The 19,707-nt window shown below is 39.8% G+C and overlaps 1 protein-coding gene across 4 annotated transcripts in view; it reads right to left on the bottom strand.

The window, feature by feature from the left end:
- Positions 1–19,707, bottom strand: part of grik4 (glutamate receptor, ionotropic, kainate 4) — a 348,334-nt gene that overhangs the window by 136,598 nt on the left and 192,029 nt on the right. For all 4 annotated transcript variants that reach the window (XM_074678961.1, XM_074678963.1, XM_074678964.1 and 1 more), the window contains exons 4-5: positions 19,204–19,368; positions 14,704–14,801 (exon numbers count right to left, since the gene is read on the bottom strand). In XM_074678961.1, coding sequence (XP_074535062.1) covers positions 14,704–14,801; positions 19,204–19,368 — 263 coding nt within the window. The remainder of the gene's footprint in view (positions 1–14,703; positions 14,802–19,203; positions 19,369–19,707) is intronic.

Here is a 19,707-nt window from a genome sequence, read left to right as displayed (position 1 = left end):
AACAATGATGCTGTGCTTGATTTATTGGCTTTTTGGACCAAAACATGTTACTACCATTTCATAAATACATCAATGATCCATATTAAACTGCAGAAAAGGAGCATAATATGGGACCTTTAATATTTCTGCAACTTGACAACTTGTTCTGAATTTACCAGACACTAAAAAACATGTTGGTGTTGAATAATTAACAGTTTTCTTGTGGGAGATTTGATTGGAAAACTGTTTTTCTTAATCCAACAGTTCTGGGAGTCAAGCCAAATTCTTGACTTACAAGGTACCGGAACAAAGCAAATCTTAACTATTACCAACAGAACTGGGAAACTCTTCACCCGAAAGATCTGAGAGAACCTGCCCTCTGAGTGCAACACAAGCATGCTGATAGAGAGACAAACAGACCTGGTTGTTCTTAATTAGTGTCAGTTTACAAAGTGAAAATGTCAGCGCATTCATTCAGTGAGCAGCTGGCTGTAAGCTGAGCAATACCGGCTAAATGTTTTCGTCTTACAAACACAGCAAAACCTTTGCTTCTCACAGCTGTCTGAGACAAAACAAGAGCAACATGTTGATCCATTTTGCTGAACAAACATCAGCTGAATTGAACCGTTTCCTCTCTTTCATCATATGGATCAAATCAAGAGACTGCTTCCTGATGACAATGTAGGAGTCATAGAGATGCACATGGTGGTTATGTTACTGCAGCCTTGATGAAACAGATTGATGGTGGTGTAAAAAAAAGGGTCAAGCTGAGACACAGATGACAGCTGTGCTCCTCTGAGTCAGGCAGAGGCAGACGACACCTGTGCTGGTTTATTCTGGTTTAAAGCTCATCACTAAAATTGAAACACATTTCTGATTATTTTGTAAGCCATATTTTTAAAGGCTGCAATAAAAACATGCTGTGGCAGGGGTAGAGTTTATATTCTCTCAATCTGAAGGTCAGGGTTATAAGTCCAGGTCCTACCTTTAAGATGTCAAACTGTCCTTGGGAAGACAATTAGCTCCAAATTGATTCTGGTGTTTTGTAATCAGTGTCTGAATGGGATTGGTCAAAACTGACTGGCTTTACACAGCAGTCTCTGTCCTCAGTGTGGTGTGAGCGCACTTGAAAGCACAGCATGGCCTTCAACTAAAAATATTAAGTGAACCCAACTAATTTTTCACCAGAATGTTATTAACACTCATTATATACAAGTAATGGTAATTAGCCGCTGAAAAACTTGAAAAACTTAGTTTTTTTGAGTTATTATCTGGCCACTAGGCCTTCTGCACCCCAGGAAGAAGTTTTTATGTGATCACTTCACACAACTCAAATAAGCCCTGATCTCCTTGGCCTTTTTTCCACTTCAGGAACAGGCAAATTTTCCTCTGTAATTACACTTCAAAAAACTGCTCCTTTGCTTTAGAACAAAATGTTTTTAGCAAAGTAATTCCTTTTTGTGACTGTGTTTTGTAACCATGAGTGAGGAGGGGACGGTGGATATGAGACCCTGGTGTACATTGAGAAGATGTGCAGAGGGCACAGGCTGTCTGTGCTCCTCACTCATGGTTACAAAATGCTGTCACAGAAAAAAGTTGAATAAATCACTGCAGCTAAAATGAGAAAATTAAGTCATCAAAAAGTATGACCTAAGTTGCAACAACGTGAAAAAAATGAAAAGGAGAAAAATTTAGCTGCGTAACTTTTTTTTTTTTTTTAAATTAAGTCAACTTGCTATGTTGTACAGTGTGGGTAAAGTTGACCTGAAGTAAACACATTTTGAGCAGTGTGAAGACTTGAGTGTTTTACATATAAACACAGTAAATTTAAAATTACTAGTTTATTTTGAATTTGAGAGTGAGGGGATATATGCCGAGTTGAAATTCAAAGTAATTTACTCAAGTTTGACACAAAAAGAGGATCTCCCAGGAAGTCAAAAATATGATTAAAAAGAAAGAGTTCTGCAACTCCATCCTCACTTCTTATGTTAGCTCTTGCCGTTGAAAATTTTAAAATGTCTTTCTTGATTCTTGGACTTAAATCTGATATTTTCCTAAGAAACAGAAAGTTGGACAAAAGAAACTGACCTTCAACAGCTTACAAAATATAACTTTCTGGGTTGTATGATTACGTACAATCCATCCCTTAATGCAACTTACACAACACAGTGGACGACACATGTGACACTTTCTCAAGATCTTAATAAATTCTAATGATGACGACGATTGTCAAGTGGAGAGACTTTAAAAGTAAAGTAAATGGATGAAAACTTGAGAATTCAAACAGGGATCACATTCAGCTGAAGGCTAATGTCAGGTTGTATTGGAGTTAGCAACCAAAAACTAATTTGCATCACATGTCATTTTCAGTTTGCTTTTTTTCAGCAGGGAATCTGGAAGAAAAGTAAGCTTAGGGAATCCCATTGATATTCAGCAGACACCTTACTGCTCCTGCACTGCTCTGAATAAGCAAGTGGCAGCTTAAGTTTTTGGATTCATACTACATACATCACAGAGATGTAGCTGCTCCTCCAGCAGCTCGTACTCTGCTGGACAAAAAAAAAAAAAAGGTGGAGTATCTGTATAATCAGACCTGATTACCGATTGTGACCAATAATATGTCACTTGCTGCCAAAACAACACTGCTTGTGTCCGCGGAGCTTTTGATTTTACATAACCTGGTTTTAAAGCCCAATTACAGCAGAGAGCTGAACCATGAGCTGACCCCCTGAGCAGAACAAGACTGACACAGCAGAACTAATTCCCTCTACACACTCCGACATGGGGATCCAGCATGAGACTGATGATGGGGATAACTAGAGACAGACACATGATGAGGGAGCAGGCCCTTGAATACTATTTTCAGATTCTGCTACTAGTTTTTTTAAAAGCTGTAAATCTTGGTAGTCTTGCACAGCTGCTGCTTTAGATGGGCTCGGGTAAAAGTGAAATGTCAGAGAAACAGGTGAAGGGAATGAATGAGGCTATAAGAAAGTGGAGAACACTCAGGAGAAAAAGAAAGAAAAGGGTGAGGAGAAGGACCTTAGCTTAATGAGAGCTGAGGCTCTGTGAGGGCAGTAATAGCAGGTTATAAAGGAGGGACAAAGGTAGAGAGTAGGAAATTGGGTAGAACTATGGTAGGGTCAAAGAAGAGGAAAAGAAAATGAAGGTCTGGTGAATAAGAGGACAGAGTGACTCACAGCAGAAAAGGACAGAAGTGGCTGTTTTATCAACAAAAGAATAGAGGTCAAAGAATCTATGTTTAGACTATTCTCAGTTGGTTTGTGGAACAAAAAATAATAACGTAGCATGAAATTAAGAATTGTTCAGGATATAGCTGTAGAATTCTCACATCGCCAAAATAATTCACAAAACAGTATCATTGCAAGATTTATGATAACCTGGTGAAACTGAAACAAAGCTATCAGTCAAATTCAGGCAAGTTTAAACAAGGGATGACTTGCCTTTCATACCATTTCAAAAATCAATGCATCTGACTCACTCAAATGTGATCATTAAAGTATCTTGATATAACATCTGTTGCTGATATGTCAATGTAGAGAAACATGGATAAAAAAGTGAACAGAACTACATTGTCCCCCAAAAAGCAGATGTTTTTATTACCACCCTCCCTCTTCTTTCTGTTCTTAATAATGGATTATGAAGTCACAAACAGGATCAGATCAATGAAGAAAATTCACAAGCAACCCTGAAAGGACACAGTGCTGGTCAACAGTCCCAAAGCCAGGACGAAATCTGCATTGTTTCTCCTGTCACTGAGATTGAACAAACGGACTGAGCCTCATTTCCAGAACCCTGAAACAAAAACTCCCCATGAGACTGAGTTCTGTGAGAGCATCCAAGACAAAGCAGCCCAAAAACAATTTACAGAGCCTCCAGCATGTCGGCAGACTTCATCAGCACCTAATAGCTAGCACTGAGGAGCATCTTGACTACCTCAGTTTCCTCTGCCAGGGGAATAAGCAAGTCCACCTCTTTTGAATTTCTCAAAAGGATGTGCTGGTTGGGCTCAGAAGCACCAATAACATTCACAGTCTGGGTCAGCAGTTCCTCGTTCCTGCTGAGAAAAGCCTAAACTAATCCTTTTTTTCCCTCTACCAGGCTGACTGACAGTGAGCAAGAACATCCTAGATGCCAACCAAAAGTACTTCTCCATGAAGTCCCTGAAATCCCGCTTTCCCAGATACTGAGAGACTACAAACCTGTTCGGTGCTTGTAGTCTTACTGGGCTGAAAGACCTGCATCTTCAGCCTGACAGCTTCCTTCAGAGCAGTGGTCCACCAGGTGTGGTGGAATAGGTTTACATGTATGCATGAAACAGGGCGCCCGAAGCTAATTAGAAATCCTAAAGAGTACAAGTGTGGGCTCATTAACCAAGGATCATATCTTGACATCTGTAAAAAATCAAAGTCATGAATGAACACCATATTGAAATTGATGTACATTTTGTGCTCCAATCTTCATGTGTTACAGTGTTATCCTCAAAAGAATAAGGTATTTTTGTAATTATCAAAACCAATTTACCATATATTTGAGTTGTTTTGAACCCAGTTACTTTAAATCAAAATGTAATTTATATCTCCAGAACTTATACAACTATTATTACAATCTCTGCTGCCTTTAAAGCAAACCTAAATCTATATAACCATGGGATGTAACAGTGAATGAAACTAACAAAGTAGATGGCAACATGATGAACCTTTTACATTCCATTCACTTCTCAGTCATTAGCGAATGGTTGACATTCAATATTTTGTTTTTTTTCTGAAGCTCTTATTACCTTAACAACTGTATATGGGCAGCCAGAATAACACCCTTTTATTTCTTATTCTTAATATTTTTTTACTGGATCAGAGGGAAGTAGGAAGGGTGCTGCTACATTAAAAAAAAAAAAAAAAAAAAAAAAGTTAAGTAAATATGAGAATATTTTGGTCACCAAAATTTTTTTTTCCCGCTCTTTGCAAATTCATCATATAATGAGCATTACAAAGCAGGTGTAATGCTGTAACCTGTGTCCAAATGTTTGAACCTTAGCATCAGTTGGCTGCACTCAACCCAGAGGTATGGTGTGCCAGCTCTTCTATGACAAACTGTAGTGCAGAGTCTGACAGAGAGACAGTCTGAAAGTGGGCACAGCCACCGTGTAAATGGTCTCTGGCCAGAGAAGATTTGCTGGGTTGGCTAGCTAGCTCTTCAATTCAAAAAGCAATTCCCTATCATGTGTACCACTGAACTGTTGGACAACTCAGCTCCTTAAATCAGTTCAGACAGCTCTACACACACACTGAGCACAAACATAGCAGGGCAAGAGTACAAATGAACACAATATCTAAGTGAGTTTAATATGAATGCCTCTGAATGATGGCACAAATTAAACCCTGGACCAGGAAAGAAAGTTTTTAAATTTGTTCAATTTCCATTCTCCAGTGATTAACTTTATCCGATGGTCTTCGCACATGATTTGCCTCTATGAGGCCAAGAGGGGGACACATACTGAATTCATTTCCAGTCTAATAAAGCCACTTCAAAAATATGTCCAAACCTCCAATGTGTCTTAAAATTGAAGTTGGACTCAGGAAGGAGCAAGAGTAATTCATTTTACTGAGATTTTAATTTTACTTGAATGAGTTTTTTCAGGGTTTTCTCAGCACCAGCATTATAAACACAGAAAAGCAAGAGTGGGAGGTAGAATATGAGACTGGTACAGTCTCTGCAACTGAATACGACAGACAGAAATATACAGAGAACCTTAAAAGCAAATATTATCCTGGCAGAACTGGCAATGACAAGCAATTTTCACATTAAATAAAGCATTTTCTAAAGGTTGTAAAAGATGTTGTCAGAATCTGGGGATTCTGTGTGTCTGTGTGTGTACCGAGCACAAATCTCTTGATATTTCCATCTTGGATGCCTGAGCAATAACACTGACCCCCCAACCTCAATCCAGCGTATGCTTTGTTTGCCCAGCGGACCTCAAGCTCACCTCTAAATCCAACCTGAACACCACCCTGACAAAATGCACTAGTGTAATCTCTCCGTACTCCTGCTTCCAGATGGTTTTGCAAGCCTAAGGCAACCCCTGGACATCAGACTGAACATAAATATTCATCACCACCTCTCTCTGAATCATTGAGGAATATGTTTCCCTTCTTTAGCAGACACAGGGATACTGAACTGTTCTTTTATGGTAGAGAAGAGGAAGGTAGGGGGAAGAAAACAGAGCTGAGGACCCCTAAGAGCAGAGGAATAAGACGGTGAAGAAATGAAGATTCGGAACATGAAATTTCACCACTGGTCTTAACTCAATTTAATAGCTTCATATTGTTGACAGCAAAACGACCAAAGTCTGAAGCTTTTGATGAAAATGTAAAGATGAAAACTTTAAATAGACTTGTGCAAAACCAAACGAATAATGCAAAGTCCTTGGTCTATTCTGTCCTTTTTACATCACCACTTTCAGCAAAACGATATACTCTTTTTAATGTCATTGCTTGACATTTTCAGGAAACAAAGAAAGAAGAGGTTGATGCTTTTCCAGTCAGCAGATAAGCAGCTGTAAAACAGCAGGAGCCTCTCATCTAAAGCTCAAGTTAATATTTCTCATTAGATGATAAGAATCTGCCCTTCCTCTAAATCCTGACCCAAAGGTTTGAATGTCGTCAAACAAACTCCAAACATGATCAAATCCAAACTGCAGCAGCTGTTTTCTATTATCCATTTGGTAGGAAACTAAAATGTACTAAGATCCCCTTCCTAGTGGGTTTAGCCTCTGCAGCAAAGAGGAATCCTGGTGAGTGATTGATGAGAACCGGTACATGATGTGTGGATCACCTGGTGAGGTCTGTCAGCAGCAGTATTGCTGCAGGTGTCCCCAGGTAACCATCTGCTGGTGTGTCAGCATCTGTGACCTCACCTTAACAGTGAGGGATTAGCTGGTCGGAGGAATGTGTGGCACACCGACAGCCACAGAGTTTTCATTACCTTGCTGAGTTAAATACTTGATTCTGATTGCTCAGAAACCCTTTACAGCAGTGATCAACTCAACAGCTGAAGTGATATAAAAGTCAACCTGATTACACGTTACACCGCATAAGTTCATGTAAAGGAGTTGACGCATTTTCTCTCCGCCTGTTGATCAGCAGTAAGTCTCTGTCAATAAATAAAAACAGCAATGCCATTCCTGATAGAAAAAGAAAAGTTGAGCAAAACATGATCCCATTACTTGGATTCAAATATGTCTGAAAACCACATTTATACTGAATCCATTTATCAATGCTTTAACCTACACTGGGAAACCGTTGAAAGACAAAATTCAGTTTTACGTCGAGAAGGGTTTTTCTACTTGGCTTGCAAACCATGGCTACATGCACCAGGTAACTTAAAGGCACCAGCAATCAACTCATCTTATGCTGAGCCGCCCTTGGGGTTTGCTGTAGAGTGTTCGGCTGCTTAAAACAGAAAAAAAGTTTACAATATTCCCCACAGGATTGCTGGTTTCTCTACACTGCTAAAATACAGACCTGCACACTTTGTGCTGTTATTTTCAAAGATATCTTCTCCTATGAAAGTTATTCTTCTCTATCCTCTTACTCAGCAGAAATATATATATTTTTTGTCATTATAACCAATCCAAAGGCACTCATGCTACAGGGTTGTTTCAAGTTAAAGAATTGCTTTGGGCATCATTTTTACATTGCTGTTTTTAGCCTGTTTATTAATTTCATCTTTTACAAGTGAAGATAAAGTAAATTTAAAATATATTTAAAATATAAGATAAAATATCAGGAAGTTGTATTTTATATAATAGGTATTTTTTTAATAAATAAATAAGGATGGTTATTGCAACAATTTTAAGAGTGAAATACAAAAAGACCAAAGCATGCTTTTTTAAACTTTATTATTATTATTATTATTATTATTATTATTATTATTATTATTATTATTATTATTATTATTATTATTATTATTATTATTGTTATTATTATTATTATTATTATTATTATTATGTATCTGCAATGCTTTTGCTGGTGTGTTAATTTTGTCATTTTACTTGTATAGCTGCAGGGCACTCTCTGACAAGAGAGACCTTGGTCTTGGTAAGTTCTCCCAACTAAAACGAAGCATAAATAAATAAATAAATAAATAAATAAAGTGTGTTGTGGCTGTGTCTTTATCGCTTGTTATAACCTTCCACTTACATAGACCATGTCAACAAAGGCCAACAGCCAGGCTTCTCCTTTTCAATGATGAGAAAGGCAATGTGACCTTTTCTGCCAGACACACACACACACACACACACACACACACACACACACACACACACACACACACACACACACACACACACACACACACACACACACACACACACACACACACACACACACACACACACACACACACACACACACACAAGCCTCATCCTTGGGAACCAAACTGTTGTGACTGCTGGGTTTCCAGCCATGCAGCCTTGAACAGTCTCAATGTGATGAGAATACACACCAGCATCAGGGTCCTGGTGACCACAGCTCCCATTAATTAACCAGAAACCTAGGAATTATAATTAATCCATTATATTTAACACAAAGGGAGAACTGGGGTTCAAAGTATCCTCTGAGAAACTGCCTCACTCTGCGCTTTGATCTGCTGTTCATTGTTGTGAACATTCTGAAAATGTGTTTGCTATATCAAAGTCAGTGATGTCTTTCTGTCATCTAGCACAGGCATTGGTCAACAACCCAAACTCTCCACTGATTTAAATTATGCCTCTAAATACACTAATTTAAGGAGCATTGATTTAACTGCTCAGTACTTTGTCCCAGATTTGGACATTGCAAACATCCTCATGTGTTCTCTAAACTTCAAACATTTCCTGTATTCTTCCTCTCTTACTCTGTGGCTACCGTTTGAACTCTACATCAAATTTCTCTTGATGCTACTGTAAGGTGAGAAACATGTCACAGCACATTAAACTGTGCATCCCTCACTGCATCATGTGAGAGAAGAACTGCTTCAAACCATTTAACAATGTCAAACGCATTTCACAGAACCGACAAAGATGAGCAACATATGGGAAAGAAACCTGCTCAGAGCTGTCTGGCAGCTGCAGCTCAGCCCTGCTGCTCTGAAGAGAAAACTTCACAATGAAGAGTAAAGCTGAGGATGAAACCCAGCTCTCTGCTAAGTTAACCTCTAACAGGAAGGTGAAATGAATATGAAAACATTGCTTCCATTACCCTCTGAAGTTGTAAAACTGAAGATCTTGACTATTAGCAGCACAAAGTTTATTATACTTGTCATGTAAGACTCTTGCTCACATTATTTAAAATGGTTTCACCCCACCTTCACACATTACAACAGCAAAATGTTGCTTACGAAACATAAAATCTGTACGTTCTGCAATAATAATTTAAATGTAAGTCAGTAACTTAGAAGGGACAGTTTTCTGCATCATGGCCAGCATCAGACAGGATCATCAATCACTGCACTCGGTTTCCATGATTAGTCTGAAATTGCCTCCACTTGAACCCATTTATGTGGGAGATGGGAATTCAATTCTCTTTTCCTGCTCAGTGGAGACCAATACTTTTGCCTGATTGTTGTGATGTTGAAAGAGTGAAAACAAACAACTATCCATTGCACTTCTTTTCACTCCTCCCAAACACACAACTGGACGTGGTTTGCGTTCTAGAAGAAGCGCTTATAACCCTGCTCTCTCACAAATCACCTGGTTGCTGTAAATACTTGATTCTGATTGGTCAACTAAACCCATGGCTATTTATTCTGAATAGATGATGCTATGACGTACATTTTCACACACTCCACACAAATCAAATTCTTCCATGTGAAGGAGTTGTGGCACATCCGGTGTACTGTTTGAGCTCACCTCTTTCTGATGACTGCCAAAAACATTACTTTCTGCCAGCATGGGTAAACAACATGGAGTATTTTTTATCGTGTGTTATTTATTTGGAATTTTATCTGACCAGTCAGCAGCAGAGAAAAGAAAATAAGTTGTAAAGAAATTCAGGAAAAGCTGATCTGAGTCAAAGAGATGACCCCAAACTCCAAGTTAACAGACACAATCTCACCATGGAATGGGCTTTGGCAAGTTATAGGACAGGGTTAGCGGGATGAAAATGCTCAAAAAGATGTTGCATGTTTCTAACAGATTCTTGACAGTTTGGGAACAAATCTCAAAAAAAAAAGAAAAAAAAGGAAAAACAAAACCACAAACCAACAAACAACAACAACAACAACAACAAAAACATGAGGAATATCTTGTCTCTGCAGTCATGATTTTGTAAAAAGCCTTTGACACGTTGCAGATAGGCTACATATTAATTACTTTAAGATAAGGGAAACATAGAAAATCAACAGTTTGAGTGAAAACATTTTGTAATTCATAATGATGTTATAACTCAGCTATATCATAGGTTAACATATGTTCAGTTCATCTCCCACAAACAACAACAAAAGCAACAAAGGAACACTTGGTACTGTCCCTTTAAGGAATATCTGAAGATCATTTAGCTGTCTTCATTCCACTGTTATTAAAACAAGTTGACCTTTTCTGGTCAAAACATTAGATTCTAATGAGTGGACTAAAATAACTGTTAATATTAAAACTAAAAAAGCTCTTCACTAGAAGTGGTTATTCATGATATTTTATTCATGATATTTTATTCAAATGACACCTTTAGTACTCAACCCTGGCTCGATTTAAAGTATACATGAATAGGAGTGTGTCTACTTTGGTAAAAGATCTGAAGATTTTTCAAAAGTGAGAAAAAGATGGATAAGATTAACGTTTAGCTTTCTTAAGCTACTTAGCTTTCTTTACACTTGGCACAACCTGAATTTTTTTTTTAGGTGTTGCCATCAGTTCAAAGCTGGAGCTTAGAAACAGTGAATTACTAAAACGGGGGAAGAGGACATGACCATGAGTTGCACTGTAAGCTAAGTTCTGCTTTAAAAACCATAGTCTCATTGTTTAAATCAAAATGCCAGTGAAAAAGGACTTTATTTAATGTTGAACACAATATGGATTAGAATATGGGAGTGAAAATAAGTACAGGGATAAAGCTGAATAGCTGCACTTAACCCGGTGCAGCTCTCGGTACAGAATTTACAGGCCATGACCCTGAAAGAAAAATCAGAATCAGGGACCAACAGCAAGTCAGTTTCGTGCGGCATGAAGGGGAGAGTTTCAGGACTGATGTATAGTGGCATAGTGTTATATTTACACAACAGATGAATACCGACAGGCTGTTGGCATAACAAACACCCTGACCAAATGTTTCAATGAAGCTGTCAAGTTAAGCTTGGTAACACATCGTAATGTTTTCTCAGGCACTGTAACAATACTACTGATTAGGAAGAGTTACCCTAAATATTTGACAGAGTTCAGTTTGAAGTAAAAGTGGCAGTGATGACAAAGACCTGATAAAAATGTCTGCTTGAATTAATACCAATCAAAGAAAGGGACTGATCAAACGTGGCTACACAGTATAATCCTATTCTTTGTATCACTCACTGCAAACTGGATGAGCTTTAAAGTATTTTGGTTATCCAAAAGATTAATAATCTGGAAAGCTGTGTAACTGAAGACTCGTATCAGGTTTCCTGGGTATTTTATGACTTTCTGTATCATTTAAAGTTGACATATACCCTTTTCCAATCACTTACTACAATACCCTGTTGCTGAAAAGAAATGGCTTTACTATGTTTCAGTCTAATGATTCTATGACTAGCGAGGCTTTAAGCAGCTCTAAACAGCACTTTTCCAAATGGCTGGTCTTAGTGCATGTCTCTCTAAATCTAAATAAGCTCCAATCACCCCCACTCCCACAGGGTGTGTCAACATGAAGAGTATTGTACTACAGGGTGGGCCAAAAAGATTTACCCATTGTTTTTTCTGCACTTTCCAAAAATGCTTGCAGACAAACAGAACAAACATTGAACACAGTTTCTATACTTTGTTCTCTGTCACCAAAAAGATTTACAACTCAATATGGCCGCCCTTTGCCTTTATCATAGCCTGGAGACGACCTGACACTGCCTGGCATGAGCGCCGCACTGTCCCTGCATCGAGTTTTGACCATGACTTCATCAGAGCTGTCTTCAAAGCGGTGACACTGCTGTGAGATACTCTTGAGACCTCCCTCTCCAGGATAGACCATATCGCAAAGTCCATTGGATTGATGTCCGGACTTGATGGAGGCCACATCTTCTTGTCCAAGAAGCCAGGAAAGTGCTGCTTGCACCAGGCCGGTGTGACATTGGATGTGTGGGCTGGTGCACCGTCTTGTGTGAAGACATACTGGTTTCCAGACGCATTAGTACACCAAGGCAACACTTTTTCTTCAAGCATTTGAAGGTACACCTAACTGTTCACTTTCACACCCTCCTGAATGAAGACCAAAGGAGACTTTGAGCCATTAGATGCAACAGCAGCCCACACCATGACTCCAGCTGGCTTCTGATGATGGAAATAAGCTCTGCACCTTCGGGTAGGTGCTGTGCACTATGTGCATAAACCCTGTCATTCTAGGAATGGACCACTGCCTGAGCGCTGAAGATCTTCTCATCAGACCAAACCAGGACTTTGTCTATGGCACTCTGGATCTCCTGCAACATCATTCTTAGAAGTGGCTGAAATCAGTTGTCTGTGTTGCATTTTTAATGCTTTCAGTCCGAGATCCTGTTTGACGACTCTTCGGGCTTCTTCCAGGGATTGGCTTGCTGGCAGTATTGCCGGTCTCCTTGTATTGTTTCATGACATTGTAGACAGTCTTGCGACCAACATTCACCTTTTTCATGATTTGCATTGTTGTCAGTCCAGCTTCCTTCAAGGCCACAATCTGGTGGTCGTGCTTACCCTTCTATGCCATACTCGACAATCATTAGGAGTAAACAGATAAACTCAGGTTTATCAAAAGCTATGCCTTTTGAGAGAAACTATCCAAAAGTTTAAGTTTCTAGGACAAAAGCTAAGCAAACAAAATAGAGATATATGATGGGTAAACCTTTCTGGCCCACACTGTACCATAGCAACATCTGAGGGTACTCAAAAACATGGCTGCAGGCACCATAGCCCCAGCTATGGTTGAAGACCCTGCGGAAGAAGAGCCAGAGAATGCAACAAGATTTTTCTGAATGTTAATTTTAGCATTGTTTTTACATGTTGGCCTGCTATGGTTACAGATAGATTAGTGTTATTTAGATCTTGATGTGTGTTAAGGCGTGAATCATGTGTTTATCAACCTTACATGTTAGAAAGTGACAAATTTGCATCTAGGTTACTGCAGGTACATGCAAATGTCCACATACTCATGGTTGTTTTTTATTAGAGAATCCATGACAATTTTTGTGATCCTGAAGATGAAGAAACCAGGTAAGGGAGCAGGTAAAAATTTCTGAACAGATCATCAGACTGTGCAGGTGAATGGCTTATTTCACATCATATTAATCAGAAGTATTTCACCTACTTGAGTAAGCAAGAAAACTGATGAAGTAGTTTTAATGTCCACTCTGAGAACTTTAAATGTGTTGCTTTTCTTTTCTTTAAGGGGGTCTATCATCGTCTGACAAGGGTAATTTTGCAGTCAGCGCCACAAGTCCAGGGAGTTTCAACAGCAAGGAGTCCCGGTCTGTTGACCACTTTTGCAGAGAGTTGTCTCATTAGCCTTACTGCACCATAAGAGGTTCATTGTTGGATAGTAAAACCTTTAAAAAAAACCCTCTCTGATCCAATCAATGTAGTAAAAACAGTGGCCCCTCAGCCAAGCATAGGATGATGGTGGGCAAACCACAGTAAAAAACATAAATGAAATTAATTTACTATGAATAGTGACAGATAGCCCTTTTTTCTTCTACATCTGTAATTAGTAAACAAAAGATAAAAAGGATGAGTGCTTTATTTGTTCTCATGTCTTAAGTGTTAAATGATGCAGAATAAAGTATTTCATCAAAGCATGGCAGTAAAACCAGCAGAGATAAAGCACTGCTCATATCTTGTCTTGTCTCTAATTGATTTAGATCTAGTTTATGGATTTATTTAATTCAAAGAAGCTCAATCTCTTGACACCAGGCAGCAAAACACACCATGTCAGAGTTCAGACAAGCCAATTAGCATCCAACTGGGATCTGTCGGCATGCAGCCATGCTCTGAAGCTAAATCCACTCAGTCATGTTTACATTGTAGAAAACATGTTTTTCTTCACTGTTCAGAGAACAAACATGTCTGTTGGCAGGTTTTGTCACAATCAGCACTACATCTTTATATCACCCTCTAAACTACTGTTGAGGTAAGTTTCAAAACACCAAATATAGCAGCTGGATTTGCTTGATGTTGACACAAGTAAGCTGATAAAAACAACAAAACTGATGCCTTTGTTTAAAAAAAACAAAAACAGCAAAGCCTCAGTGGGTCCAACTCCAGGCAAATGCAAAGAATGGAGGGATTGAAATGCCTCAAAGTACTCTGACTTGAGTGGGACTTGAATGGAGAGTTTCGACACTGTTGAGTTATTTTATCATTTTCACAAACCAGCTAGATTTTATTCCCCCTGGTTTCCTTCAGAAACCACACAGCAGCTTATGAGCATCATTGTTCCTTACTCTGTATTTGTGGTTGCACCGTGGTGACCCGGCCTGCTTGAATGTTTAGGCTTCATGCCAGTTGGGCCAGAACAAACTCACCTCCTTCTCTCCACAGATATTGCTGATGATGGAGTTGGAAGCTGGACTGGCAGAGGGACCAAGAACTGCCACCACCCCTTTAGACATGATCTGGCACACTGAGGGGAAACAGAGAAGGGATGGAGGAGAGAGAAGAGACAAGAGACAGTCAGTCAGTGACGTCTAGGAAAGGAAACTACAGTCAGGGCAATAACAGACTCTGTCCTCAGCCAGATGTTAATGGATGCACATGCTGACTAACTCAGCCTCTTAACAGATACTGTTCAGGGCAGCTTACATGGAGCAGGGTCTGCAGAAATTTTCGTTTCTTGTTGGTAAACAACAACATTTGAACCAGGCTCCTCCTCCTTGGCTCAGTTCCAGCAGCAGTGCACACCCACAGCTTTCAACCGTGACCACCGAATATATTAAACTGCCTAGCAACCACCTGCAGCAACGCCTTTCTGGGTGGGAGAGACTCCAGGGCCATGCACCTGACTTGGCATGTTAGCACAAGCTACTTTTTTGACACATACCCACTCAGCAGAAAGCCAACTCTTGTTGCTCTTCGTCCTGAACTGCTCTCCAAGAGTTTCAAAGCCAGTGAAAGTCTAGTGAAGCTTCACTATAGTTAAGTAAAAAGCTTTATCTGTTTGGTGTTTGTTTCACTTTGGTTGGGCTTTTCTATATACGTGCTACGTCCCCTATTGTGGCCGCTCAGGATAGCTTTTTCCACTCCCTAATCAACAAGCAAAGACACTTGCACCCTGGGCGCTATGTGATTGGCTGAAGTAACCATGCTTACTAAACGCCCAGGAATTTCCTTATACAACGATAACACCAACATACAGGCAGAGGAGAGGGTTCGAGGCAGACACAGACACTGACACACATATATAGAGGCCTGTAGGAGAAGATTGAGAAGGATTGTTCCTGTAAAGGTTGATATTTTATTTTTTAGGAAAATCCTGCTGACTCCACCTTCAACATGTGTCCACAATTAAAACTCCAAACATGATGTTTTAACAAAATAATCCTACAGATTCTGGCTATGAAAGTTTTATAGCCTTGGGCGAAACTGGTGGTGAACTGATAACACATTCAGAAAGAAAGGTAAAAAAAAAACAAACAAACAGACAAAACGAGTAAGTGTGACAGGAAGTGTTACCTGGAGGCTTAAAATATAAAACATGGTTATCCTAAATGTCCACATGTGCATCATAACATTATCCAAATGTGACACACAAGCACATCTCACCTTGTATTTCACATTCTACATTTCCTAGGGCTGTTTTAAATATTCAAGCTGAGGGGTTGAAAATACAAGTTTGCACTGAAATAATAAAATGAATGTGAATTCTTTCTCCTCTTCGATGTACACAGGCCACAGGCTTTAATCTCCCATACTGCAGAACAGGATACCATATCTTGAATTTCCTAATCCCTGGCTTCTAATTAAACCGCTGGAGTCACTGATGTGAGGCAAACACAAAGACGGACACTTTGTACTTTTCCTGTGTGGGCATGTGCGCGCAGAGCGGGTGTGTGTGATGATCTTAAGGTGTCAGTTATTGGAGCAAATGCAGAGCAACCAGCTGTGTGTGTGTCTGTGTGTGTGTGCACATGCGCGTGTGTGTGTGTGTGTGTGAGGCTGAGATGGAGAAGTGTTTACAGGCCTGTGCAGTGAATCCAAAGGCACTGAATCGAATGATTAATAAGTAATCCCCCAGTCACCCATCGGGGCTGTTACACACAAACACACGGATGCCCGCAAACACAGTGTGCACATAGTTGCAGTACACATACACACAGTTACACCTATTTGCACAGATTCACTGAATTATAAAAGGTAATGATTTTATTTGTGGTGAACATGCTCCCGGTCCCTATGGCACTCTGATCTGCTGCATCTCTGCACAGCTAACATTGAGTATGTTCATGTGGGAGACAGATGATTACAGGAGTTTCACACATGCAGACCACACCAAGGTGGTCACCTAGGAAAACTTTTGGTTGCTCATGTAATTTTAACTATTCACAAATGTTTCTTTTTTTCCTTATCCATGTAAGGCCACAACCACCAATCGATGAAAAAGATCATCTCTCAAAGTTGCCAGCTTATTCCACAGATAATATAAAATACCAAACAGGTTCCTCAGGTGATAAGAGAGAGATAACTTCCTTTTGTATCTCTGTCCTGTCGATGCACTGTCTGCTGAGGGACATTGCCGGTTTGGATATTTACATTCCACTGTTACAAAAATTAAGCGCAGCTGGCTGCTGCTGCTGCTTTCACTGTACCACATTAGGTTTTGATTGTTGCAAAAGTAAACTTCAACAATTGTCACCCCCATGCTGATAACCTGTTGAGATAATGGAAAATCAAGAGGAAGTCATCAATGGGCGGTGGTGTCACTTGGACTTTTTTATAAAACGTGCTGCTGATTCAGACACATAGAGAAGAGTAAGAGTAGGAGGCGGCGTGGAACAAACCTCTGTGTTTAGAAAAAGAGGGAAGCTGTAAATGCAGTGTGTGGGTGTGTGATACTCTGTTAACATAGGGGACTAGATGATGTGAGTTTTTCGTAAACACACACCAAAAGAGCTGGACAAAAAACAACTAAAATTTAATGGTAGTTGTATGCAATTTACAAAGCTGTGTGGCTAAGTAATCAATATAACAAAAAATAATGGCTATTTTTAAGCCTGAATCTTGCCTTGAGTTGTTTCTGCTTTAAATTCAGGTCAAGAAAAGAACGGTTTGGGATTTGCACACTACTTAGGCAGGATTGGGTGCTTGAAATGAAAGGGTGGGCCTCATCTGAGCAGGTAGCTCTTCCTCAGTAATATTTCCATCTAACCGCAGCCACTGATCCGTCCCTAAACCAATTCCTGCCTCTAATTAAACACACATGCTCACACTTTAACACACACAAGTCAACTGAACTAATACACACAAAATCCAGTGTGCACAAACCGACACATGCTTCCTCCTGCACATCCACACACCAACACACGGAGAGGAGAAAACACATTTAGGAAGGGCTTGTAGTAAACCAGGCATGGAAAGTAATACAGTTTCCTCTTGCGATAAGTGAAGCGGTGTTTCTGTGGATAAAGCGGCTCCACTGAAGCTCTCGGGTTTGTCAAAGTGTGAATGTGTTGTATTGAAAATCAATTCCCACACTTCTTGTCAAAGCTGTTTGTATTGGTTGTTTTCTGGAGACTCTTACAGTCCTGCATTGATTTTGGATACTTTTCATTAAAAATTAAAACAGCCTAAACGATAAACACTGAGTCAACAAGCGACCACTCACTCCACTGATGTGCAGAGAGGTTGTGAAGAAAAAGAGCTGATACACTTTAAGTTTAATAGGTACTTAAGCTCAAGCTAAAGCAGTCAGATTGAGTTTTATATTTGCTATATCTGTGTCACAGGACACATCATTATGACAAATTAGAAAAGGACCCAAAAGCCTTTTAGCTAAAGGTGCCCTCTGTTTTACGGAGATGAAGACATTTTTATATTGTCTGTCTGTTAACACCAAATGTGGGTTTTCAGCCCTGCCACAGCAGAACGAAGCTTGCCAGTGTACACAGATACAGAAAAGAACACAGCAAACAGACACAGAAAGCACTTTTTGATTCTGCTAGCTACCAAAATGTGACGGTTCATTTTAGGCTCTGGTCAAAAATCAGCCCGCTACACAACTCCAATAATGCATTTGCTCCTGTTTAACTGATGAAGCATATCTAAAGCTAGTTTGCTGAAATAGAGGAACTGATCAATTGTCTAGAGCAGCACTGTAGCTGCTGAATGTGAATTAACTATCAGGCATGATTGCATGCAAGTGATTGCAGTTCAGCCTCAAGGTACAAACAGTGGACTGTACAGAAATGCACCTCCATTTCTTCCTGTCAAGCTTAAATACAGCCTGATGGATGGAAATATACTGTGCTGGAGAAACCAAGGCATGAACAGAAGACCCCCCTCCCCTCCCCAGTTGATGTAACTGGGCCAGTGTGTTTTATTTTTTACCTTAACATGCTTTGACTCCAAACTTCCTGCAGTCTTCCTCAGAAGATCGGTCGAAGCAACATGAAGTGACTCTTAAGAGATCGACCGCAGGAAGTTTGTGGTCTAAACATGTCAAGGTAAAAAAAGACAACAAAACAAAACAGAGACTGTCAGGCCAATTGAACCTTTCTGAACCAGACAGATTCATTTTTTGTAATGAACTGAACCCAGTACCCAGTAATAAAGTGAAAAGATGATGACAGGTCTGGACTGAAAGACTGGCCAAGGGATTTTCAAATATGAAGCTCTTCTGCTGCTGGGACTGCTGTCTGCAACCAGCATCATATTTACTACTCTCTTTGCACATTTCACAGTGTGCACACACACTCATATAAACACACACACATACACTGACCAGCGGCTTCTCATCCATGTGAAAAACTACACACATCAACACCCCCATCCACACAAATTAATCGGCATGTCTTCCGAGTGCTACTCACTTGTTTCTCCCATCTCATATTCACTGTCTCTCAGAAGTTCAAAGATGTCCACCTCCAGCTTTCCAGTTGTGGAGCGGTTACTGCTCCTGTTGATGCTGTCTTTGGCCAGCGTGATGGCCAGACGCTCTCCTCTGCTGCACTCCATCGGGTCATCAAGGATGGCAGCTAAAGAGAAAAAAAAAAAGCAAAAGGAAAACAAATAATTAGCCTCATGGTACATGCTGTTTTCCTGTGATCATTCAATTGGATATCCGGTGAACACAGGTCGTGTAATCTAATTTCTTTTCTCCCTTTGGAACTTTTATAGAAATTAGTCTGCTAAATGCTGCTCCCAAGGTGTAAGGATTTATCACCACTAAAACTTGGGTGACATTTTGTTTCACACTGCTCTCCATTAATCTAAAGGGCCTTCAGTGGTTGAGTTCTGCTCTTAATAAATCTGTGCCCTTATTTCAGGAGCAGTTTTTAGAGCGCAATATCTGCTTTTGCTCTGGATGAGTGCTG

The sequence above is a fragment of the Halichoeres trimaculatus genome, unplaced genomic scaffold, assembly GCF_033239565.1.
Source record: "Halichoeres trimaculatus isolate MK-OKI-2021-1 unplaced genomic scaffold, fHalTri1.1 fHalTri1_scaffold_9, whole genome shotgun sequence".
NCBI lineage: Eukaryota > Metazoa > Chordata > Actinopteri > Labriformes > Labridae > Halichoeres > Halichoeres trimaculatus.
Note: the sequence above shows the minus strand (reverse complement) of the source record. Positions and strands in the feature narration are given on the sequence as shown.